At 46.3% G+C, this 24,793-nt stretch overlaps 2 protein-coding genes across 4 annotated transcripts in view; one reads left to right on the top strand and one right to left on the bottom strand.

Moving 5' to 3' along the window:
* PYGB (glycogen phosphorylase B) overlaps window positions 1-24,793 on the top strand; it is a 346,630-nt gene that overhangs the window by 35,268 nt on the left and 286,569 nt on the right. For all 3 annotated transcript variants that reach the window (XM_029594500.1, XM_029594502.1, XM_029594501.1), the window contains exon 2: window positions 11,704-11,805. In XM_029594500.1, coding sequence (XP_029450360.1) covers window positions 11,704-11,805 — 102 coding nt within the window. The remainder of the gene's footprint in view (window positions 1-11,703; window positions 11,806-24,793) is intronic.
* LOC115088451 (replication termination factor 2-like) lies at window positions 8,092-10,899 on the bottom strand. Its single transcript, XM_029596731.1, is given in 4 exon segments — window positions 8,092-8,180; window positions 10,160-10,434; window positions 10,436-10,691; window positions 10,694-10,899. Coding segments are annotated over 4 exon segments (819 nt in total). The 5' UTR covers window positions 10,893-10,899.

Here is a 24,793-nt window from a genome sequence, read left to right as displayed (position 1 = left end):
CTGTGAGAAAGAGAGAGCGAGAGAGAGAGAGATAGACTGGTCAGGGACATGACTGGTATGTGTGTGATAGAGACTAGTCAGGAAGGTGACTGGTGTGAGTGTGTGAGAGACAGACTGGTCAGGAAGGTGACTGGTGTATGTATGAGAGACAGAGACTGGTCAGGGAGGTGTGTGAGAGAGAGACTGGTTAGGGAGGTGAATGGTATGTGAGAGACAGAGACTTAGAAAGGTGACTGGTCTGTGTGTGTGTGAGGGAGACTGGTTAGGGAGGTGACTGGTGTGTGTGAGGAAGAAAGACTGGTCAGGGAAGTTACTGGTGTGTGTGATACAGAGACTGGTTGTGGGGACTAATTGGTGTATGTGTGTGTGTGAGACTGGTTATGGGTCCTAAGGAAGAGGACTGTGAGGAAAGAGGTTCAGCAACTAATGCTGTCTCTGGTGTGTGCTACTGGCCTGCAAGGGAAAGGAGTAGGAGAGTTGCTGGAAAGGGCAAGTAAAGATGGCTTTTTAAGTTTATTTTTCTTGATTGACTGCCATTTTAATTAGTTTGGGGTGAATATTTATTTGGTAGGTGGAATATAGGGAGGCTGAGATTTTTACCCCTAAATATTTAATTTCTTTAGTAGCCCACCGCAATGGGAATTCACCCTTCCAGTTCAATTGAACATTATTCGTGATGTAAATGGCCTCTGATTTTTCTCTATTAATTTTAAGCCCCACAAATAATCCAAACCTCTCCTGCAGGGACAACAGTGGGGCCAGGGTTGTGCTGGGACTTGTCAAAAACACAAGGACATCATCGGCAAATGCCGCACTTTAAACATTTGTTCTGCTCTCTCAAACCCCCGCACCTCCTTGTCAGCCATAATTTTCCGTAATAGTGGGTCAATTGTGAGGATATATAGAAGTGGGGACATAGGGCAGCTCTGGTGAACCCCTCACTGGATGGAAACTGCTTCAGAGCAGGTACCGTTGACTATAATTTGTGAGGTGGGCATACCATATAACAACTGAATATATTGTGTAAAGTCACCTGCAAAGTCATACCTATGCAACACCGAGAACATATACGACCATGGTACCCTGTCGAAAGCCTTCTCAGAATCTAATCCGATAGCCAGCGCCAGGGTACCCTGTTGTTGGCAGTAGCGCATGACGGATAACAATTTCAGTATATGGCTCATGGCCTTGCGACACTTAACAAATCCCACTTGTGGCGCCAATATTAATTGGGGAAGAACCAGGTTAAGCTGTTCTGCTAGAATTTTAGCTAAGATTTTGAGATCACTATTCAAGAGTGAGATGGGTCTGTAAGATTTTGGTTTTTCCAGATCCTTCCCGGCTTTGGGTAAGACTGTGATGTGGGCACTGTTAAATTCCTTTGGGAAGGTATTCTTAGTCAGGCCTTCGGTATAAAAATCTGTTAATGGAGCAGCTATATGGACTCTGAGCATCTTGTAAAAATCATATGAGAACCCATCTGGCCCAGGCGATTTTCCAGAGGGCATTGTATTAATGGTTTGTACCAGCTCATATGATTGGATAGGGCGATTTAGGAAGTCCCTCTGAGATGAGGTGATGCTCGGCAGTGGGATATCTGAGAGGAACTCCTGCTCACTACCTGAAGGCGGTTCCAGGTCAGCTTTGTACAGGGTATCACAGAAGGTGCGAAACACTTCGCAAATGTCAGTAGTGTTTGACACATGTTGTCCATGACATGTGCGCATGTGAGAAATCATTGTCTGGGGTCTAGCCGCTCTGATCAAGTTGGCTAAGGGCCGTCCTTCTTTATTACCAAATTTAAAGTAATTATGTTGGGCCACTTGGAGCGCCTTCCCCGCACTTATATGAAGCATAGTGTTTAATTGGTTGAGGGCACTAAAGTATGATTTCTTGTTGTCATCTGAGGGGGTTTGAATCGTTTTACGACGTGCCTGTTTGGTAAGGGAATCCAGATGTAAAATTTCCCTATTTATGCGTTTGTACCTGGCACCAGTGTAACTGATAATCTCACCCCTAAATACCGCCTTGCCAGCCTTCCAAAACAGATGAGGATCCCCAACATGTTGAGCATTATGTACTTTATAATCCAACCATTTATCTCGAAAGAATTGTTGAAAATCTTTATCCCCTTTAAGATCCTGAGGGAACCTCCAGAGGGCCGCCCCCGTCTTCTCGTTCCCAAAGTAAAAGACAGAGAAACAGGTGAATGATCTGAAATAACTGGGGTTTCTATGTCTGCCCATTGAACCCTGGGAAAAGCCTCTTCTGCCATTAGTATATAATCAATTCTTGAAAAAGAACCGTGTGGGTGGGAGTAGAAGGTGTATTCCTTCTCCGTTGGGTGAAGGGTCCTTCACACGTCCAGGAGCCCTAACTGTTTAGTTAGAAATTCCACCCCCTCCCCTTGTCTTCCTGGGCGGGGTCCCCCCCATTGTGGATCTATCCAAGGTTCCATCTGCCACACAATTGAGATCTCCTGCAATTAGGAGCAAGCCCATTCTGTGAGTCAGTACCACATTTGGGAGCCCTTTAAGATATTGCTGTGGATTTATGGTAGGGGTGTACACATTACAAATGGTGACCAATGTTCCCTGCCACTGTCCTATCACCAGCACATACCTGCCATCTGGGTCTACCACTGACTTCTCTAATACAAAATCAGCGGGCTTACTGATAAGGATCACTACCCCTGCCTTTCGGCATTAGGCCACTGCAAAAATACACACTCCCCTACCCAATCACGCGTTAACTTAAGGTTTTCCTTCTCATTTAAATTAGTTTCTTGAAGATACACTATGGCGCTATGTAACCTCTTTAACAGGCTGATACAGTCCGATACAGTCCGATACAGGCCGATACAGTCCCTTACCCCTTATACAGTAAGGGGAGGAAAACGCGTGTCCAACCCGCGGCACCTAATAACGCCCTTAACATGCAAATGCATGTTGATGGCCCTATTAGGTATGTGTGCGCGATTCAGAAAGAAAAATGTGCAGCCAAGCCACACATTTTACTTTCAGAAATTAGCGCCGACCTTTGGGTCGGCGCTAATTTTTTCCAGCACCGGGAAAGTGCACAGAAAAACAGTAAAAACTAGAGATGTGAATCGGAACCGGAATCGGTTCCGATTCCGGTTCCGATTCACATGTGGGTTTTTTTCATTGGGCCCGATCGCGGTTTTATCGGCTGCGCCCGAGCCGATAAACAAAAACCCACCCCGACCCTTTAAAACTAATCCCTTTGCTTCCCCCCACCCTCCCAACCCCTCCAAAAACATTTTACAGGTACCTGGTGGTCCAGTGGGGGTCCCGGGAGCGATCTCCCGCTCTCGGGCCGTCGGCTGCCACTAATCAAAATGGCGCCAATGGCCTTTGCCCTTACCATGTGACAGGGTATCCATGCCATTGGCTAGCCCCTGTCACATGAAGGGAGCACTGGATGGCCGGCGCCATCTTTAAAAATGGCGCGGGCCATTCACATCTCTAGTAAAAACTGCTTTTCTGTGCACCCTCCGACTTAATATCATAGCGATATTAAGTCCGAGGTCCCGAAGAGTAAAAAAAGTAAATAAATAAATAAATAAATAAATAAAATTTGAATTCGGCCCGCGGCTGTCTGGCCAAAAACGGGACGCTCAATTTTGCCGGCATCCGGTTTCCGAGCCTGTGGCTGTCAGCAGGCTCGAGAACCGACGCCGGCAAAATTGAGCGTCGGCTGTCAAACCCGCTGACAGCCACCGCTCCTGTCCAAAAAGAGGCGCTATGGACGCGCTAGTGTCCCTAGCGCCTCTTTTCACCGCCGGGCCTAATTTAAATAAATTAACTTACTGTATCGCGTGCACAGGAGAGTGTCCTGTGCGTGCGCCGGGAGAGCAGGCCCGCTCTCCCGCGTTTTTTACTGTATCGGCCCGTAAGTGAGTTAAAACTTTCTTACGTTTTATAGGCGATCCCAGCCCATGGACATTCCAGGACACAAGCTTCGTCATCAGAATGTTGATGAAAGGTGATACTGCCTAGAAGCAAGGAAATGTGTCCTAGAGGAGGAAGGTCCCAGCTTCTCCCCCCTCTCAGTTCTCTGTACTGTTCCATCATGCTGGCATGTCCTAGTAGCCAGGCGTCCATCCACCGCCCACTGCCACCCACACAATCTCACATTCATTCGCACATTCAATAACATACAACCACCATACCCCACTCCATTGAACAGCCCACCCTATCTTACCCCTACCCCACCCCAATCCCTTCCCCCCTTCCCCTTTATCCCTCTAACCATCTGAACTTGATATATATGTCCTGTCCCTTCCCTGAGTATGGAGGAACAGGTCGAGAGGTCACGCTCGTAGGGCACTTGGTTGCCCCGCTCCCGCGAACATCCGGAACTGCTATCCAGCGCTCCAAGTGGCATATGCCCAGTCTCACAATGTTCCTGGTGATCCAGCCCCAACCAGTGCTGCAGGTCTCAGTATGTGCAGGGTCACACTCTCCGCCTTTGGAATGTTCAGCTTGGAATCCCTGCATATGCTCGGGCAGTCAAGGGGAGGAACCGCAGTCCAACCGTTATCACCCTGAATGACTGATGCTCCGGTCGTGAGATCCGCCATAATAGCTGTAACCCAGTGTGGTTAGGTCAGCTGTACCTTGGGACATGCGGATTTTCGCATTGTGAAAAGAGAAAAAAGTCTAAAAATCTAGAGCTGTGGCCCTCCCTGTCCAGTTCCTGGTATAAGTTTCTGAGGTTCAAGCAACTGGTGTTTGTAAAAACTGCTGGGCTTCCTCCGGGTCAGTGAAGCTGTGCATCTTGCCATCTTGCCAAACTTTTAAGGTAGTGGGGAACTGAAGGGCAAATTTCATCTTTTTCTCAAACAGCTTGGAGCACACTGGGGAAAACTTTCGGTGCTGCTGCGAAACCAGGACGGAGTAATCCTGGGTAATGCAGATTTTTTGGCCTTGGTACAGTACCTCCGGGCATTTTCTGTAGGCTAGCCATATATGCTGTTTATCCGCTGAATTCAATATTTTTGAGATTGCAATTCTGGGCCTCAGGTCTGATGGGCGGCGTATCCCCAATCTGCGCGCCCTTTCAGCACGCATTACCCCCTGCAATTCCGCCAGTCGGACCGCCTCCGGGAGCCATTCTTCCAGGAAGGCCCCGAGGTCTTTCTCATCAAGTTCTTCTGGCAAGCCCAGAAAGCACAAATTATCTCTCCGGAGCCTATTCTCAATATCATCCAGCTTATCTTGGCATTCTTTTAAAGCCGCTGTGTGCGTACCAATTGTTCCTTCGTTTGCGGCTACCCGATCTTCCAGCCCTGCCACTCTCCCTTCAAGGTTTTCAATCCGCGGGCCGATTTCCACCAACACGGTCTTTACCTCGTTTAATTGTTGGGCAATCCCGGCCAATTTAGCTTCTAATGTGAGGTCGAGAGTCTCTTTTAAGATATCCTCAGTGAGTGGCATCCCCATTGAAAGCCTGGACTTGCTGGCACTTGTCGCCATTTTGGGATCTGCAGCCTTCCCCTTGTCTTTTTCCCTTTCCTTTTTTCCTCCTCTAGAGGCCATCGGAGGCGAAGATTTGTTCCTAAAATGAACAATTGACGTGAGCTGATTTGGCGCAGGAACCTAATTCGCGGTTTTACTGCCAGTGGTGAGTGATGCCGGTAGATATGGGGGCAGGGCACCCAGAGCTAAAGGAGAGCACGTCCTCCTCAGCACATCACCCCACGTGACCCCCCTGGACAATTTTTAATAAGTTTTATGAGTTTAATTGTTGGATGTTATTCTGTTCATCAGCTGTTTTGTAACATTTATTAGTATAGCTTTACAATTATTTCTGTGTGGAGATCTATAGCAGCTTGGCTTTTTCTGTTTTCCCAATAGGAAGTGTATTGGTGTTTAGGCCCTGGTTTAATATTTGTAGTGTTGCCTTTTCATAGGTTGGGTTGCTACTATTTGAGTGTGTTCCATAATGCAGGTGTAACTTTGTGCGAATTAGTTTGTGTGCATTATTGCAGATCCTGGGATTATGTTAGGTGCTATATTTCTCTTTCCATTTCTCCAGGTTTGCACTGTATGCAGAGTGGCTTTTTTTTGGATTTCCATTCTAGTTTCTGTCTCCAAATTTATAATTTGTGGTCTCTTCATACTTGCTGAAGGTTGGTTTTGTGTGTGTGACCGAGGTGAGGTATTTTGCTAGCATGTAAAGATTTATATCAGTCTTATTTGTTGTGTTTTCTTAATAGGATATGCATTAGTGGTAAATTACTGTTTTCATAAGAAGGGCTATTGCGCCTGGTAGCTGAGGGAATTTATTTTGCTTTTACTGAGATGTCATCAGAACCAGAATATCTTTTTTGTATGGTGAGTTGCCTTAGTTCTTTTCTTTTAGGGTTTGAGGGGGTTCCTATGGATGCAGAATGTATGTTTATATTTAGCCCCATGACAATCACATGTTCAGTGTGTCACTCAGTGCTCTAACCTACATGGCTTGGGCCTAACAGTAGGCCAAAATCACTAGTGGAGATGCTCATGGGGATTCTGTATTTATAATATACCGTATGTGCCCTCTCTCTTTGATTGAGAAGGAACCTGTTTGGTGGAAAGGAAGTTCTTGAGCATCAGTTGTGATATATGGCTGGAAGGGGCTAGAATCCGGAGAAACTCAGAAAGGGTGGTGAATGCATGCACTGGTCCCCCCAGTGAAGTTGGGGAAGGCAAAAACAATATCAGAGTCCTAGAAAGCCTGAGATAATGGAGAAAGGGGAAGAAGAAATTGGAGCACTGTGATACACTAGGGGAGTCAGCTGCTTCTCCCTGCAGAGACTTTGCCACTTTCTTCTTAGCTGCAGCTGTGGGAACCACAACTGTAGCCCCTCTTCTGGTGATGTCATAAGTGCTGGCCTTTAAAAATGACAATTGTCGGAGGCAGGTTCACATGGAGCTTATTGAAAGGGAAGAAGCTACAGGAACCCAGTGGAAAACATGAAATTTGAGCTCCTTGTGATTCGAGGCCTGGTTTTGGCTGCTGAAGCCGATGCCCTGTTTGCTGATGTTTGTGATATTGGGGTAGGTTGGGAAGGTTGGTGATTTGTGTTTAATAATATGGATTTGCTGGTTTATTTATATTTTAATATGTTAATATTGATTTATGCTATTTTATATGATATTATGACGTTTTACAGTATTTTGATGTATATGATTGTAATAGCTGTTGAGTACAGCTTTTTTGGTAGAAAGGCATGACCCAAATGGAAACAGAAATAAAATGTACTTGATGGTATTTTGGGTGTTTTTTCATTGTTACAAGCTGCTCTGGGTTCTTTGGCAGTAGAGCAGGGTATAAATAGAAATGGAAAGAAGCACAAAGGGTCTTTAGTTCTGAGGAAGCAAAAGTAAAGATGAAGAGAAGTCGGATCTGTGATACTGCAGTAAGAAGGGAAAATGAGCCCTCTGTGTACAACCCTGTCACCACCAAAGACGAAACGAAAAATGATGCTGTGTTTATAATCAGCAGTTTAGAGAATGTGATATGTTACCCATGGATGGAACGATCAGTTCTGAATTTCTAATTGCAAGAAGAAAAAGTAGTAAAGATGTAACTTGTGAAAAGCATTTAAGGACTGACCCTGAAGTTTCATTGAAGATTGTTTTATCAAGCTCTTGGTCATGCTTGCTTTAGTATGAATACTGTCTAATATTTTATGTTAAATATAAATTCATGGTTGAACTGGATAGAAATAGTACACATGAAGTACAATGTTCAAACACCGCTTCGAGGCTCACCAACAATGTCCAACCTGAAAATAAAGCTTCTAACTTGCAGTTTGACAACAGGTGCTGACTAAATTGAACACGTAGTTACAAAAATCAGTAAATACTGTGCATTGTGCAAATAAAATCATTTGAAGGTATTTTTATGGCGCGGCTCAGTGGCAAGTGCTCTAAACTGCTACATGGAGGGATCTAGGCTACATTTCTGGATTAGGTCTTCCATTGCCTGGGCCAGTTAGGGATGCTGCAGAGGCGACATTCACCTTCCTTAGGAGCAAGGGAGTCATCTCCATTGCTGAACAGCAACACCTAGTGGCCGGACTTAAGGTCTATTCAGCTGGGTCCTTGAGAGAGGTGCAGCCTGTGAGACCTGGCCAATGACAGTCACTGCAGTCATTAGGCTCAGGAGATCTAAAAAGAGGGGGGAAAAACCTCAGGTAATGGAACATAAAGAATCATGGTGCCATATCCCTAATAGAAACCAATTCTAATTGAGCTAGAAGCCCAATAGGGGGAAATTGGCAGCCTCCACTCCATCTCCCCTAAAATAAAAAAGTATTTTCATGCTGTGCCTGACTAATTTTACAGTATCACTAAGACTTCTTTGGGACTTGAAAATTAAATTTGTTGGAATGGTCCTGTGACTCAGACAGCAGCACTGAGCATTGCTGTGTGGAGGAAAGATCTAGGTTCAGATCCCTATTTTTTTGGGGCTAGTTGTGCCTGGGCATAACATGGAGGTGGTGCACCGAGGGAGAATAGCCGCTGCTACCGTGGTGGTCTCAGATGGCTAATGATTGGCACTCAGGGTGCATCTTGGAAGGAGTACCTCTCTAGTCCTTGGACAACCCTTGGTGGCTGTAGCTGCCCAGGAATGTTGCCCGGAGTGGGGGGAGGTACTCACTATTAGGGGTTTTTAAAAGGTTTGTATAAATATAAAATCAAAGGGACTTGGTACACTAAAACTTGATTTGGCTATGAACACAGAATGTGCGACGATTAAATTCTGAAACTGTGTCTATTACATTCACTGCCTTATAACAAATTTTAAAAAAATGTTCTAGGGCATGTCTGAGACACAGCTCCCTGTCATGAATTGCATTTCATATTCAGCATGGGGCGGATTTTCAGAGCCCTGCTCGCCTAAATCCGCCCAAAACCGGGCGGATTTAGGCGAGCAGGGCCCTGCGCGCCGGGAAGCCTATTTTACATAGGCCTACCGGCGCGCGCAGAGCCCCGGGACTCGCGTAAGTCCCGGGGTTCTCCGAGGGGGGCGTGTCGGGGGCGGGCCCGGTCGTCGCGGCATTTCGGGGGCGTGTTGGCAGCGTTTTGGGGGCGGGTACGGGGGCGTGGCTACGGCCCGGGGCGGTCTGGGAGCGTGGCCGCGCCCTCCGTACCCGCCCCCAGGTTGCGGCCCGGCGCGCAAGAGGCCCACTGGCGCGTGGGGATTTACGCCTCCCTCTGGGAGGCGTAAATCCCCCGACAAAGGTAAGGGGGGGGGTTTAGACAGGGGCCGGGTGGGTGGGTTAGGTAGGGGAAGGGAGGGGAAGGTGAGGGGAGGGCAAAGGAAAGTTCCCTCCGAGGCCGCTCCGATTTCGGAGCGGCCTTGGAGGGAACGGGGGTAGGCTGTGCGGCTCGGCGCGCGCCGGCTATACAAAATCCATAGCCTTGCGCGCGCCGATCCAGGTTTTTAGCAGATACGCGCGGCTCCGCGCGTATCTACTAAAATCCAGCGTACTTTTGTTTGCGCCTGGAGCGCAAACAAAAGTAGGCTATTCGCGCTCCTTTTAAAATCCGCCCCCATATGTTTTAGGCATAGGAACAGAAAAGCAGAAAACCCTGCTGATGGGTGAAGGCTCATAGTGCCCACAACAGTCTCTAAAAAGAAATTGGAAGGAAAGGAAAAACAAGTAAGTTTACAAAATTCTGCAGTTTATCAGGCCTTATTTTCCATATCTTTGTGGATGTCATAGTTTGCCTTTCCTAGATTGATCAATAATTTATTTATTTATTTATTTTTAGTTTTTATATACCGATGTTCCTGTATAATATACATATCACACCGGTTTACAAGGAAATAAAACTGACGCCTCGTAGGGCGGTTTACATTGAACAAATAACAGATAACTTAAAGGGGCAAAAGGAACTTAGAAGAGGTTATAGAAAATAAACATATCTAGTTAACTTGCATTAATGAATTATTCAGAAACATATGTATGGGGGGGGGGGATGGTGGGTCAATGTCTGTATAGATATTGTAATATATTCATCCGACTCTTAGATTTCCGGGAATGCTTGTGCAAAGAACCAAGTTTTTAGCTTCTTTTTGAATGTGATATGGCAAGGTTCAAGGCGGAGGTCCGGAGGGAGCGAATTCCAGAGTGTGGGACCCGCTTCACTTTTGCTACTGGAAACAAACTGGATTTTTTCAATGGCAGGAAAGACCTTGTTACTCTTTGCTTCTGATGGCCCTGGAGAGTCTTCTGCAGCATCTGGCTGGGAAATGCATTCTGATGCCTTGCATTTCTTCGACTTCTTTCCTACTTTCGCCTTCAGCCTTCGATCTTCCATTCTTTTCCTCAGCATCTCCACTTCTTCCTTACTGCCATTTAACCAAATGACATCCTCTTCTTGAAAACCTCTGCCACACTTGTGACAAACATGTTTTAATTTCCCTCAGTGCTCGCTCAGAGAAAACACAACCACAGCTTCGCAGAACACAAAATCTGTGTCTCCCATTCATTTCCAGGCCCACCACTGGGCAGATGAAGTGTGCAACCTGGAGATCATCGTATGTGTCACCTTTTGCATTTCCTTTATCTCCTTTCCAAGCTGGATTATCACTGAGGTTCAGTTCAATTACATTCTTAATACTCTTTATGTGAGCAGCACTCTCTACCACTGCTTTGTCAGGAGACTTGCCAGCAAATGCTCAATAACTGCATCTTTGTTGTAAAGCCTGCCCAGCTCACAGGCCACCATTGGTTTGCGTAATTTTTCTTGACTCAGTGCACAGTAGTGCCATCGGGCTACTAATTCAGCATTTTTATCAACCTTTTCCACCTTCTTGGGCCCTTTCACCAGCTCGTGCCGCTTCGGGATGGTCCTGCCATCGCAGCCCATTTCAACGTCGTCGTAGCCGTTGTCGCTCACTCTCGTAGCCGTTGTCGCCCACTCCTCTAGATCAAAGTTCTAAAACCTCTGGTTCTCATATTAGTAAAAGAGGGGCCAGTCTCCTAGTGTAGTAGACAGGGTCAGTTCTAGAACAAATGGTACTCTGGGTAAAAATTGTCAATGGCATCCCTTCAACTGATCCACATGCATTACACATTTTTTCAACAAAATATGTATACCTTATAGTTCGCTCAAAAAGTCAACATGAGTTAAAAATCACAGTCTCGGTACTTGAAAATACACCTTGTTATAAAAGCTGGTTTAAAATGTGGGTATTGCTACGAACATGTCAATGATGCACATGCACACCCAAAACAGGAACGAAAAACAATATGAGCATGGATGTCCCTGCTCACTTAACGTGCCGAAACGCAATGTAGACTAACTGCTGTAAAAGTGAATTTGTGCAAGCATGGGCTACAAGACTGAAATTCTAAGGAACATAGTCCCATCCCTGTACCTTCCTTCCCTGTCCTCCATCTCACAGGCCTGGCACAAGTTGAAAATGAAAATCAAAATATTGTAGGTGCTACTGCTGTGTACTGTGCCGTTTTGAAATTGTTTTATGTTTGTTGAAAGTGTTTGCTTCAAATGTCACCTCTCACTTCACGGTACTCCAGACCATAGCCCAGCTTACACGCACAAAAGCCAGCACTGGTAGTAGATTGACCTGTGCATTTTGGCAGCAAAGACACATCCAGATGACTTGTCTTCTGTTCACAGGTAAGGTTTTAAATTCCCTGCTCTGTTTGTTTTACAGCGCATTTATTACCTGTCCCTGGAATTCTACATGGGCCGAACTCTGCAGAACACTATGGTTAACTTGGGACTCCAGAATGCCTGCGATGAAGCCATTTATCAGGTATCATGCCCTTCTGGCTAATCTCTAATTTTGTAGTTTTATGTTTTAATTGGCTTCTAATCCTACTGCACATATGAAATTCCTACTGCATATATGAAGTTCCCACTACCATAGTAGGACATACAAAATGCAAAAAAGAAGAAGAAAGGGGTAGGATGGCAGGTATGATGATCATATGACAGCACATAAAAGTAAGTAAACAAAAAAAAAAAAAAGAAAACCACTTGCTCTGTGTGTCACTGCCCTCCTTCCTGGTCCTGGGTTGGGGATCAGAATGTGAAACCCTGTGACAAGATTGTGAAGTGGTAAATTAGACCATCGATGGAAGGAATCCCTGAGGTAGATACAGTGAACCATTTCACACACCAGGTCGGGGTTTCCAAGGCCTTGTATTTGTTGAGGTATCCTGTGAAAGGATACTCTAGGGAGTATCCTTTCACAGGATACTCCCTAGAGCAGCGATTCTCAACCGGTGTGTCGCCAAGCACTGGCTGGTGTGTTGCGGCTCCCGGTGTCCCACTGCCCCAGTTATGCTTCCCTTTACCTTCATCCTGCCCCCGCTGGCCAATCGGAAGCCTCCTCTCTTCTTCCTGCCCCCACGGGCCAATCGGAAGCCTCCTCCCTTCTTCCTGCCAGAGAGAGTAGGAAGAAGGGAGGAAGCCTCTGATTGGCTGGTGAGGCAGGAAGAAGGGGGGAATCCCATAGCCCAGGGGTGGGGTGGTTTGAAGGGGGCTGGGAGTAGTGGCAGTGTCCAGGTGCGTGGTGGCGAAGAAAGCCCGACCCCTGTCGAAGCAAGGCCGCCATGGGCTGGCAGTGCTGAAATTAAACACAGCGGTGAGCCGCAAAGAGAAGAGGCCAGCTGGGCCAGGATTTCCCACTTCCAAAGCGGCAGGGAACCACGATAGAGTAGGGATTCCCCAAAGTGGCAGTGAGTTGCAAGCATGGCCGGTTGTTCTGGGGATTTCCCCCCCCCCCCCCCCCACCAATGCAACAGTGGCTCTTAGCCATGCTGGTTACATATGGGGCAATTGGAGCTTCCGCGGCTGTAAAAGCAGGCAGAATGGAGGGGCCACTGGAGCATAGGGTATCCCAGCATATTTTTTTTATAAATAATTGTATGCCGCTTCAGTGCGGCTGATAAGGCAGTGACAGCACTGGCCACTGCAAAACTAAAGGGGAACACAGCATTGGAGCTTTAAGCAAAGTGTGTGAGAGAGACAGACTGGTCAGGGAGGTGACTGGGGTACATATGAGAGACAGAGATAGGCTGGGCAGGGAGGTGATTGGGGTATGTGTTAAAGACAGAGACTGGGTAGGGAGATTATTGGAGTATGTATGAGAAACAGAGACTGGTCAGGGAGGTGCCTGGGGTGTGTGTGAGAAACAGAGATAGACTGGGCAGGGAGGTGATGTGTTTCTGTGTGAGAGAGAGAGACTGGGTAGGGAGATGATTGGGGTATGTATGAGAGACAGAGACTGGTCAGGGAGGTGCCTGGGGTGTGTGTTGGAAACAGAGATAGACTGGGCAGGGAGGTGTTGTGTTTCTGTGTGAGAGAGAGAGACAGACTGGTCAGGGAGGTGACTGGTGTCTGTGTGTGAGACAGAGACTGGTCATAGGGTTTAATTGGGGTGTGTGTGTGTTAGTGACTGGTTTTGTGTCCTAAAGAAAAGGACCATGAGGACAGAACTTCAGCAGCCATTGCTGCTTCTGGTGTGTGCTTTTGCTCAGCAAGGGAAAGGAGTAGGAGAGTTGCTGGAGAGGATAAGAAAAGATGGCTTTTAAAGTTTATTTTTCTTGATTGACTGCTATTTGAATTATTGGATATTATATGATGTGTCTGCTGTTTTGAAATATTTTATTGATATTTGGACAACTTTTAATAATTTTTATGAGTTTTTAATTGTTGGATGTTATTCTGTTCATCAACTGTTTTGTTACATTTATTAGTATAGTTTTATAATTATTTCTGTGTGAGGATCTATAACAGCTTGGCTTGTTCTGTTTTCCTAATAGGAGGTGTATTCATGTTTAGGGCCTGGTGTAATATTTGTAGCATTGCCTTTTCATAGATAGGGTTGTTACTGTTTTGAGCGAGTTCCATAATACAGGTGTAACTTTGTGTGGGTTAGTTTGTGTGCATTATTGCAGATCCTGGGCCTATGTTAAGTGCTATATTTCTCTTTCCATTTCTCCAGGTTTGCAATGCATGCAGAGTGGAATTTTTTGGTTTTCCATTTCAGTTTCTGTCTCCATATTTATAATTTGTGGTCATTCTGTACTTGGTGAAGGTCAGTTCTGCGTGTATGACCAAGGTGAGGTATTTGAGTGGAGGAGTAGCCTAGTAGTTAAAGCAATGGGCTACAACCCAGGGAAACCAGCATTCAAATCCTGCTGTCGCTCCTTGTAGCCTTGGGCAAGTCACGTTAACATCTGTTGCCTCAGGTACAAAATTAGATTGTAAGCCCTGTGGGGATAGGGAAATAACAACAGTACCTGAATGTAATCCGCTTTGATGTACATTTGAAGTGCCAAAAAGCAGAATATAAAAAATATGAATAAATACATTTTATTAGCATGTAGGCATTTGTATCAATCTTATTTGTTGTGTTTTCACAATAGGATATGCATTAGTGGTAAATTACTGTCTTTTCATAAGGAGGGCTATTGTGCCTGTCGTCAGACCCAGAATATCTTTTTTGTATGGTGAGTTGTATGAGTAATGCCCTAATTCTGTTCTGCACCCTTTGTTTGGGGATGGGGGGGGGGGGGGGGTGTTCCTGTGGATGCAGAGTGTATGTTCAGTGTGTCACACATGTGAGAACCATCAGTCAGATGTGTCCTGGCCGAAAAAAGGTTGAAAACCACTGCCCTAGAGAATGCAAGGGGCCATCTGCAGCTGCTGCAGAGTACTGGAAAACTTGCTACAGTCCTGGGACAAGGTTCTCCATTGGGGGGGGGGAGGGGGGAGCACTTGCTTCTAGGCACAAGGGGATGACGCACAAGGTCTCTCAATAAAAGTCTCTCCCACAATGAATTGTTGTTCCAAAACCAAAAGTGTATTTTACTGAAGAAAATAATCAAATGAAGAATATGTACAGATGTACAAACCATTGAAAAAAAAAAGTTCTCCAGCAGTTTCAAGGGAAAAAAACCCAAAACAAAAAATACAGTTCTTTAAAAGGTGCTTGAGCACAATTGCAGAGACTGGGACTTCCACTTGTCCTAACAGGTCTCCTTCTCTCTTAGATACCTGGTCAGAACACAGAAAGTCTTCTTGTCCTACTTTGAATTTCTCACGGTTTTTTCACATCTTTGGTTTTTTTCACATCTTTTCCTGGACGAGTCACACTGTGCTTGGGAACTGGGAGCAGCAGCCCTCCTCAGCAATGACTGCAGCAGGGTCCCTCTTGGAACCCACTTCAAGCTTTATTTTTCACAACGAAGCTGCTTTTTCCTCTCCTTGTATAAACGAGCCACAGCCCAGCCCAAGGCTGTCTTTTCCTCTGCTCTCACTTAACCTCTCCTTCTCCCACTTGTGCTCACTTACATATTCCAGCAAAGGGACCCACCCTGTTGGGGTGGACCATCGACAAGTTCACAATCCTAGGGACATTCCCAGAACTAGAAGTTTCCACAATATTTCCTATGCAGAAGGCTTTGTAAGCCTTACACTGGTAAATCCAAAAATCGCTGCGTCCCATATTTACAGAAAGCACACTATTTACAACTGATTCTCCTACTCTCTAGAACAGCTAATTTGGTAGAGTCTATTCCTTCCTTTTAAGATGAGCAAAAAGCAGATCCAAAACTCCACCTGCCATTTCATTTGGGGAGAAATCTCTGCTCCTCAGGTAAAAGGGGATTTGTCCCTCTGATATCCTGTGATAGTAAAAAGTTAAATTTCCCAGATCCACAGTATATGCCAGGGTAAACCCCAAAAAATTCATCATTGGTTATTTGCAGTGAGTGGTCCCTTACATTGGAACCAGTTACTGGTGATGCTGAGGAAGGAACAATGAATAAAAAATTTCAAGAAAGCTTTGAAAACGCATTTATTTATGCTGGCATTTGATGGAATATAGTTACATATCACAAAAGTTGTGCATATTAACTGTGGAAAAAGCATTAAAGGGTCAATTTATAAGCAGTTGGACTGGAACCTACTTTTGAATAGTAGAGAGGTCTAGTATTTTATGTGAATTTGTGATGTTCTTAATCGGTTATATTGACTAATTTGTTTTATATTGTATGTATATTATATTGTAAACTACGAAGAACATAGGATATGCGGTATATAAATGTTTTAAATAAATAACTCATTGCTTACCCACCCATCAGTGAAGTACTTTTGGATAACCAGCCAGTGCAGATGGGCTGCTATTCTTTCCTCACCATGCATAATCAAGAGTCTTTCGATGGTACTATAGCCAAGTCTAGGTAACAGTTTTTGTAGACCTTTTGGTGTCTCTCCAGGTAACCTCTCCCTTTGCTGGTCCTGCTGCTCATTGCACCTTCCAGACAGAGGGTCCTCTATAGAGGAGTGTATAAATGGTTCTTTGCAACTCTTAACATTCCCTCCAGAGTTTAGACATCTTATAGTTTAATATCAGAGGATATCTTAGTGAAGCAGGTTTCTCCTGCTTCTTGCAGCAAGAAGTTCAGGGCTTGTGCAAGACTATTTGGTGTCATGCACCCTTCACCTTCAACTTACCTATTGGTGGCAGCTCCAGCACAGCACTCCCTTCATTGGCAGTATTGGCTCTCCCCCCTCTAGGCCTTGTGCTGATGGGATTTTGCTGCCCCAAAATTTTAGTGCACTGTGACCGCCTAGTTAGCTTAATAAAAGCATCGGCCCTGAAGAAGTTTCTCTCTGTTCTCAGTACAGCACTCTGCTGCCCCAAACTCCACCTCCTCTCACCCAAACTGCCATTCTATAACTCTCTTCTCCAGTACTCTGGAATGCTCTCTGAAATCCTGCCGGCTCACTCCTACTCTTATTCCCAAGCAAAATAGGGTCGTGCATTCCCTATGTTAGGATTGTGGCCCTTACATGGGGGTTCCAAAAATATTCAGTTTTAAAACTTGCAGAAATCCTGGTAGGTCCAAAAACCCAGATGGTTTCAGAATTCTCTGGTCTTCTGTCTGAGCCCATGTTTAGGCTATACAGACTCTGTCCGGGCACAGGGTTTAAGCTTTCAGCCATGCTAACCTGAAAGGAGATTGGGGCTGCATGATTGCGAGGCTCACAAGAGAGCTGCAGTATGCTGCCCTAACTCCTGATCAAAGCACTCTTGCTGCAGGGGTAGGATGGTTTATCCCAGGACAAGCAGGATGCTAGTCCTCACATATGGGTGACGACACTGTGAGGACTACATCCTGCTGTCCTGGGATAACACCTATTACAAGGTAAGCAATTTTGCTGTAAGAGCCCTGGGTTAAAAAGTAGGAAAAAATTATAGATACAAATGGAAGACCTGATTTTTAAAATACATGCGATTTTCAAAATGACAGCCTCCTATAGTAAGAGATGTGTTCACTTTTTTAAGAAAAAAAGCCCTGCAGTAGTGCTCCTTTAATGGTTTTCTCATATATTATGCAAATATACAATTTCAGAAATGGAGTAAGATACCCTGAGGTTATTAAACTGCTTTAGGAAAAAGAAAGAAACAGATTATACACAATATTGTTATCTGTAAATTTATTGTGGCATTTATTTATTTATCTATCTATTTATTATTTATTTAAAGTTTTTCTATACTGCCTGGCAGATATTCTAAGTGGTTTACGAGATAGAATGTTCATAAAATAAGGTAAAATACAAAGAAGGATAAGAACAGCATAGGCGAACAACAACTTAAAATATTCAAATTACATACAGTGCAAAACAAACCACAAAATTAAAAACATAAAACAAATAGTATCTTAAAAATTGTAAGTGAAACATAACCCATAAAACATGAGCAAACATAAGTGGACAGCTCCTTAATTAATCTAAATTACATATAATAAGAACATGCTACCAAACTAATGGCATAAAATAAATAGCATCTTAATAAATGCATGAAAAACATGAACCCATAGGGGTAGATTTTAAAAGAAGCGCGATCAGCCTACTTTTGCTTGCGCATCAGACTCAAGCAAAAGTACGCTGGATTTTAGTAGATACGCGCGGAGCCGCACGTATCCACTAAAATCCTGGATCGGCGCGCGCAAGGCTATCGATTTTGTATAGCCTGCGCGCGCCGAGCCGCGCTGCCTCCCCCCGTTCCCTCCAAGGCCGCTCCGAAATCGGAGCGGCCTTGGAGGGAACTTTCCTTTCCCCTCCCCTCACCTTACCCTCCCTTCCCCTACCTAACCCACCCACCCAGCCCTGTCTACACCCCCCCCTTACCTTTGTCGGGGGATTTACGCCTCCCGGAGGGAGACGTAAATCCCCGCGCGCCAGCGGGCCTGCTGCGCGCCGGGCCGCGACCTGGGGGCGGGTACGGAGGGCGCGGCCACGCCCCCGGGCCGTAGCCACGCCCCATACCCGCCCCCAAAACGCTGCCGACACGCCCCCGAAACGCCGCGACGACCGGGCCCGCCCCCCCGACTCGCCCCCCTCCGAAAACCCCAGGACGTACGCGAGTCCCGGGGTCTGCGCGCGCCGGTAGGCCTATGTAAAATAGGCTTACCGGCGCGCAGGGCCCTGCTCGCCTAAATCCGCACGGTTTTGGGCGGATTTAGGCGAGCAGGGCTCTGAAAATCTACCCCAGTGTATGCAACATGAAAACATAATAACATAAATCATAAAACCCACTTATGCTAATCACATCAGAGCAGAAATGCACAAAGTAGACAATAAAAACATCTTGATATAACTCACTGCTCAAAGGCTTGCTGGAATAGATACGTTTTTAACTTTTTTCTGAAATTCTAGACTTTTATTTAAATGAAATAGTGCGCGGGTCATCATTCGTTGGTTTTAAGGTTTGTTTGTTTTTTTGCTTGCTGTCTCATCATTGCCAAGTTTCTTGTTACAGTTTATTGCTGAGCGCTCAGTTTTGTTTTTTTGGGAAAAGTTCCAGTTAGCCAATTATTCATTTTATGACATCTTTTAATTTCATCCCAACGAACTAACTGCATCTAATGGAGCTAATGGAGAGATATCTTAAAAGCATGACTCACTAATGGCAGAGAAGCCCTGTGTATATCATTCCTAGTTCAGGAAATATTTCAAGTTGTGCTGACTCAAAACTTAAAGTGAAAAACTGTATAATGTGTTTATTATTACTCCTCAAGATAATGCAGTGTCAGTTTGCTGTTATTAGTATTTATCTGATGCCCAGAGATGCAGATGAACCAACATCTGCTGAGTAGACTAGATAGACCATTTTGGTCTTTCTCTGCCATCATTTACTGTTGTTATATGTTATGTTTTCAAAAGAAATGATATCCTAGATCTTGTTTCCTAAATGTTTTCTAACCTCCAATTTTGTCAGGGGTCCCTCTTTATTTGTAATTATAGTGAGGTCTTTAACTATCTGTGACATATAGGTAGGTATCACTTAGGCTGTCTAACTCTACAGCATGCTCCATCCTGTTATTTACTGTTAAGGTAACTGTAGTCATAGAAACTTGAAACATGCCCTGATCTGGCCATTATTGGCCTATTCCAGAGGTGGGCAAATTACAGCTTGCGGACCTGCGATGACAACATGTCATTTCCAGGTGGAAGTGACAAGTTCTGGCCAGAAGTGATGTAGTCACCAGGCTTCTGGACATCCAGGAGTCCCTCCCACCCCTCCACCAACACTACTCAGACTCCATGAGAACCCTTCCCCCTGGTCCAAACTTCCAGGGCCCCCTTATTGTCCCCCCCACCTAGACTGGAACCCAATCTGGGCCCCCCAATGAGGCCCTTTGGCACAAATGTTTGCTTTGGCCTAGTCTCATTTTCCTCATTTACTGTATATTTGGTGACTTATCAAAGATTTGAAAATTCCTCTAGGATTTACTCACAGGGTTGAAATGCACGGGCCGTGTGCTCCCTCTCCCTCTCCCCCCACCACCAGCAATAATTAATTATATGTTTTGGAGAGGGTCACAGTGAGAGCACATGGTGAGCACATTTCTTCCCTTGCAAATGTAACCCCTTGGCAGGACAGAACCCATAGACTGAACCCAGGGGCACATAGAATTAAAATGGACCCTATCTGCAACCAGTTCCTCATGGATAGTTTTCACCTCTGAGGTCCAGGGCTACCTGAGGGGGGACGCGTAGCTTCAACACCTTTTTGCATTTCCCAATGTACTCAGCCCTTTTTCCTAGTCCCTGTAAAGCACTGATAATCTCCACAGTCTTTAGCAGCAAGAATCACGCTGAGAAGAAATATGGTTTCCATCTTCTTTACTAATAGATGATTAAATTGAATAAATTAAATAAAGTTGATGAACAATAATGAAGATGAGAGATTAATAAATCTGTGACCTCACTCTGCTAAGCAAAGTCTCTGAATTTATGGAAGCCAAACAATTGATCTCCTTCTTTTTCTAAGTACACAGATTGAAGAAAGCCTAATGCTTCTTCCAACTTCCATTGCAAAATGGTTAGAATGTAGTCCCAATTACTTATCAGAACACTGCAAGTCCCAATTCTTATACCCTTCTTATAGGCAAACACCTTAAATCTTCTTCAGAAAGCACCAAGTGGGTACTGTTCTCCCAAGTGCAGCTCATTAGAGTCAGTATAAAGTACAGCTCTCGAATGAACGGCACCTTCAACTCCTTTCCTCTGGTAATGAACAGGAATCCATTTCTCCTCTGATGAAACCTCCACACTCAGGCACTTCCTAGGGGAAAGACACCTCTTCCTCCCAATGGTTTGGAAACTGATTCCCTGGTGCCAAGAGTACGAATTTCCAAATGGAACAAAAAATAGACTCTGACTCAAAAAGGGGGAAAACAAACAGATACAGGAAGGGTGTTAAAACTTCCTTGTCTCTCAACTAAGGAGATATTGAATGGAAAAACAATTCAAACTCCTCTGTATCGAGTCACTGACTGACCTATCCACTGAAGGTTCTCCTGGGAGAATTCTGCACAACTGAGCAAAGCAGAATTTGCGCAGAATTCCCCACTTCCACAGATTTTTGTCCTTACCATGCAGAATTTGGCAAAGGGAGGAAGAGGGAGTAATTCAAACATCCACCCAGGCAAGAAGTGAATGCATGGGCCCGCTGCATCTTCAGTGTGCAGCTGTGATTTTTTGTTTTTTTTAAACTCTGCCAGTTTCTGCTTCTTCATAGGGCAGATCTAAGTGCCTCCTTCCCCCTGCACTCCAGCAGCAAGCAGCTGAGCAGGCTTCCAGGCTACAGGGCTGGTGCAAAGGGATTAGGCACCCTAGGCGCCTTCTTCCTTGCTCCACCCACCCCCACCCCGGTCACAACCCCGACTCCTAACTCTTGCAAGCGGCGGTGGCAATGGCTCCACATGGCTCGTGAGCGGAAGCAGCGGCAAAGAGGAGTAGAGATTCGAATCCCCACTCCTCTTTGCCGCTGCGGCTCGTGCCCCCCAATGGTCAGCGCCCTAGGCCCAGGCCTAGCTCGCCTAGTGCTTCCACCAGCCCTACTTCAAGCGCTCCTCTGATCTTCCCCCTCCTCTTTCCTCGCTGCTTAACTCAACTCATAGCCTGAAGGCTCTGAAGCTGACAGCGTTCCCTACTCCCAGTGCACTGCTAGTCAGCAGGCTGGCCTGCTTCGAGGTTTGTGTGGCTTTGGGGAGGGAGGTGGGGAAAGAAAGCTGGCAGGGGTTGTTGAACCTGGAAGGGGGAAAGAGGTGCTTGGGGTTAAACCAGAAACGGGGAAGAGAGAGCTGGGATTGGGGGTTTTGAACTAGAGGAGACAGAGAGAGAGAGAGCGCTGGGGCGGAGCAGGGAGGAGAGGTTTGAATCAGAGAGGGGGGAAAGAGAGAGCTGGAGAGAGAGGCTGTATCTTATGATGATCTTTTTATTCCAGGAGGAACCACTGCTTAAATTTTTTAAATTCTGTATCAGAGGAATCATTTTTTTAAATGGCATTTTACATTCATTACTTGGACAGTGAGTATATTGACAAATAACGTCTTCAGAATGTTGCAGAACTTTGGATTTTTTTGCACAGAATTTTGAATTTTGTGCGCAGAATTCTCTCAGGAGTAACTAGAGGCGAGACAGAGTAGCAGAATCTTCCCTAATCCCTGATCTAACCTTACACAGGGATGTCTCAATCCTCTGTGAAGGGGTACCAAGCCTCTCACAGGGGAAAGTTTCCAAAAGTGGAGCAAAAGAGCCAAAAATAGATCAGACATAAAGGCTGATCCTAAAAGCGTAACCAGGAGTATCCTTTGAAGTGAATCAGAAAAATTAAGCAGGAGACAAGAATATCTTCCCTTCTTAAAAGTTAACTAAGAATCCACACCCTAAGATGGCGGCAGGGATTTATAAGCTGCTAGAGCACACCATCTACAGCTTCCTCTTGGGGGAGTCAAACCCAAACCTCTGTTTACTAAATCTCTCTCTCACAGCTAGTAGGTATACGCCTTCTGGTAAGGAAGCCAGAATTCATTACACAAATGCACATCTCACCCATATCGTGGAACTCTCCAGATTTCAGAGGAAACATGAGAAATCTATGGGCCTTTGTTTACAGCTCCATCCACTCCCCTTTAGAAAGCCTTCAGCGAACAGGAAGGGAGGGGCTGGAGAAGAGAGAAAAGCAATTGCTGTTTTGTAGTGACTGCTCCAACTTCAACTTCATCCCATCCCTTTCCTCAGTAGGCCTGCAGGGAACAGGAGAAGAGGAGTGAGCCTGAGTACATTCTGCAGGCAGCATGTGGGTGGAAACTGGAGGGCGGTAGCTGGAACAGACACAGCTCTGCCTGTAGTTGTTATTCCAGGATGGGATTCAGCTAAGGGTAGAGAGAGGATGCACAAGTCAGGGAGCTTTGACTTATAATGGTTAGAAGGAGAAGGAGAGTGCTGGGGTCACTTGTAGAGAGGGGAAGACCGTGTGAGAGAGAGACAGTGGATTTGTGGAGGAGGGGATGGAAGAGAGAAAGCTGATACACATTCTACATTCCCCCTCCCTCATTAATCAACAGGAATCTCAGGATAACAACAATGCAAAAGTTCCCAGATATGAATCCACCCCTTCCAAGTGCATCCATGTCACTCTTCTTCCTCACTCCCGCTAAATGCAGCCTTCTCTCCTCCAGTCCATCCCCTCTCTGTTCTTCACTCTCCACCCCACCCCACCCAGCTGCAGTCCTCTGTTCCTTCCTGCTCACCCCTCTCTCCTCTTGTCTCTCTCATCCCTGCTGCAGTCCTCTTTCTCATTTCCATATCCCTGCTGCTATCTCCCAGTCCTTGATCAGGGGTGTTACTGCTTCCCAGGCCCCAATTGGAGGCTAAAAATTGACACCCCTGGTTCCCGGACACCAACTGGGAGCCAAAATACTGCCACCTCTTGCTCTCTGAGCAGTTTCACCAGACATGAAAATCCACTTGCACTAAGGGGTAGATTTTAAAAGAAGCGCGATCAGCCTACTTTTGCTTGCGCATCAGACTCAAGCAAAAGTACGCTGGATTTTAGTAGATACGCGCGGAGCCGCGCGTATCCACTAAAATCCTGGATCGGCGCGCGCAAGGCTATCGATTTTGTATAGCCTGCGCGCGCCGAGCCGCGCTGCCTCCCCCCGTTCCCTCCAAGGCCGCTCCGAAATCGGAGCGGCCTCGGAGGGAACTTTCCTTTCCCCTCCCCTCACCTTACCCTCCCTTCCCCTACCTAACCCACCCCCCTGGCCCTGTCTACACCCCCCCCTTACCTTTGTCGGGGGATTTACGCCTCCCGGAGGGAGACGTAAATCCCCGCGCGCCAGCGGGCCTGCTGCGTGCCGGGCCGCGACCTGGGGGCGGGTACGGAGGGCGCGGCCACGCCCCCGGGCCGTAGCCACGCCCCCGTACCCGCCCCCAAAACGCTGCCGACACGCCCCCGGAACGCCGCGACGACCGGGCCCGCCCCCCGACACGCCCCCGACACGCCCCCCTCCGAGAACCCCGGGACTTACGCGAGTCCCGGGGCTCTGCGCGCGCCGGGAGGCCTATGTAAAATAGGCTTCCCGGCGCGCAGGGCCCTGCTCGCGTAAATCCGCCCGGTTTTGGGCGGATTTACGCGAGCAGGGCTCTGAAAATCCGCCCCTAAGTGCGTGGACAAGTGCATTTTTCAAAATCCTGCTTATCATACCTGGTAACGTTTGAGTTCTAATCCTGAAATTAGCGGAGATTGGGAGCTGCATGGACATTTGCTCTTTTCAGCCTTTAGCCCCTCCTCACCTCCCTCCAATATTCATCCCCATCCTCCTCTCCTTCCTATTATTCATGTCTTCCCCTCTTCTAACAATCGCCCCGTCTCTCTCTGCCTGCCCCTCAAATGTTCATGCCATCCTCACTTTCCCCTCCTCACTTCTCCCAACATTCAGCCCCTGTTGCGCTGCCTATCTCCTTAAAATTCACCCCGCCCCACAAGCATTTGTCTCTTCCTCACCTCCCTCCCATTCCAGCATTCACCTCCTCTCTCTTCCCACAAATCACTTACAACTCACCTGCCTGTTGCTGCTGAGGTGGCTTCCTTCTCCTCCTCTTCCCCATGCTTACTTATACTAGCAGGATTTCTAAGAGCAGAGAGAGCTACTGCGACAGTATCTGCTGCAGTCCCTCCCTGTTGTGCCCTGCAGCAACATGCGGCACACGCAGGGGACAGTAAGGTAGCAGTGCCAGATTTGGGCACAAGCAACCTAAACTACAGTTATGGTCACAGATTATAAGGGGCCTCTAAATACAAAAAGATTGCTAGCTGGATGAGTTAGGATTTATTCGGCTAAGTAATGGCGGCTGAATATTTGGCCCCGCTGAATGGCCGCCACTTAGCCAGATAACTAGTTATCTGGCTAAATAGTTAGCCGGCTAAGTGG

Source organism: Rhinatrema bivittatum, chromosome 3, assembly GCF_901001135.1.
Source record: "Rhinatrema bivittatum chromosome 3, aRhiBiv1.1, whole genome shotgun sequence".
Taxonomy (NCBI): Eukaryota; Metazoa; Chordata; class Amphibia; order Gymnophiona; family Rhinatrematidae; genus Rhinatrema; species Rhinatrema bivittatum.
The sequence above is the reverse complement of the archived record's forward strand: the minus strand, read 5'-3'. Positions and strand labels throughout refer to the sequence as shown.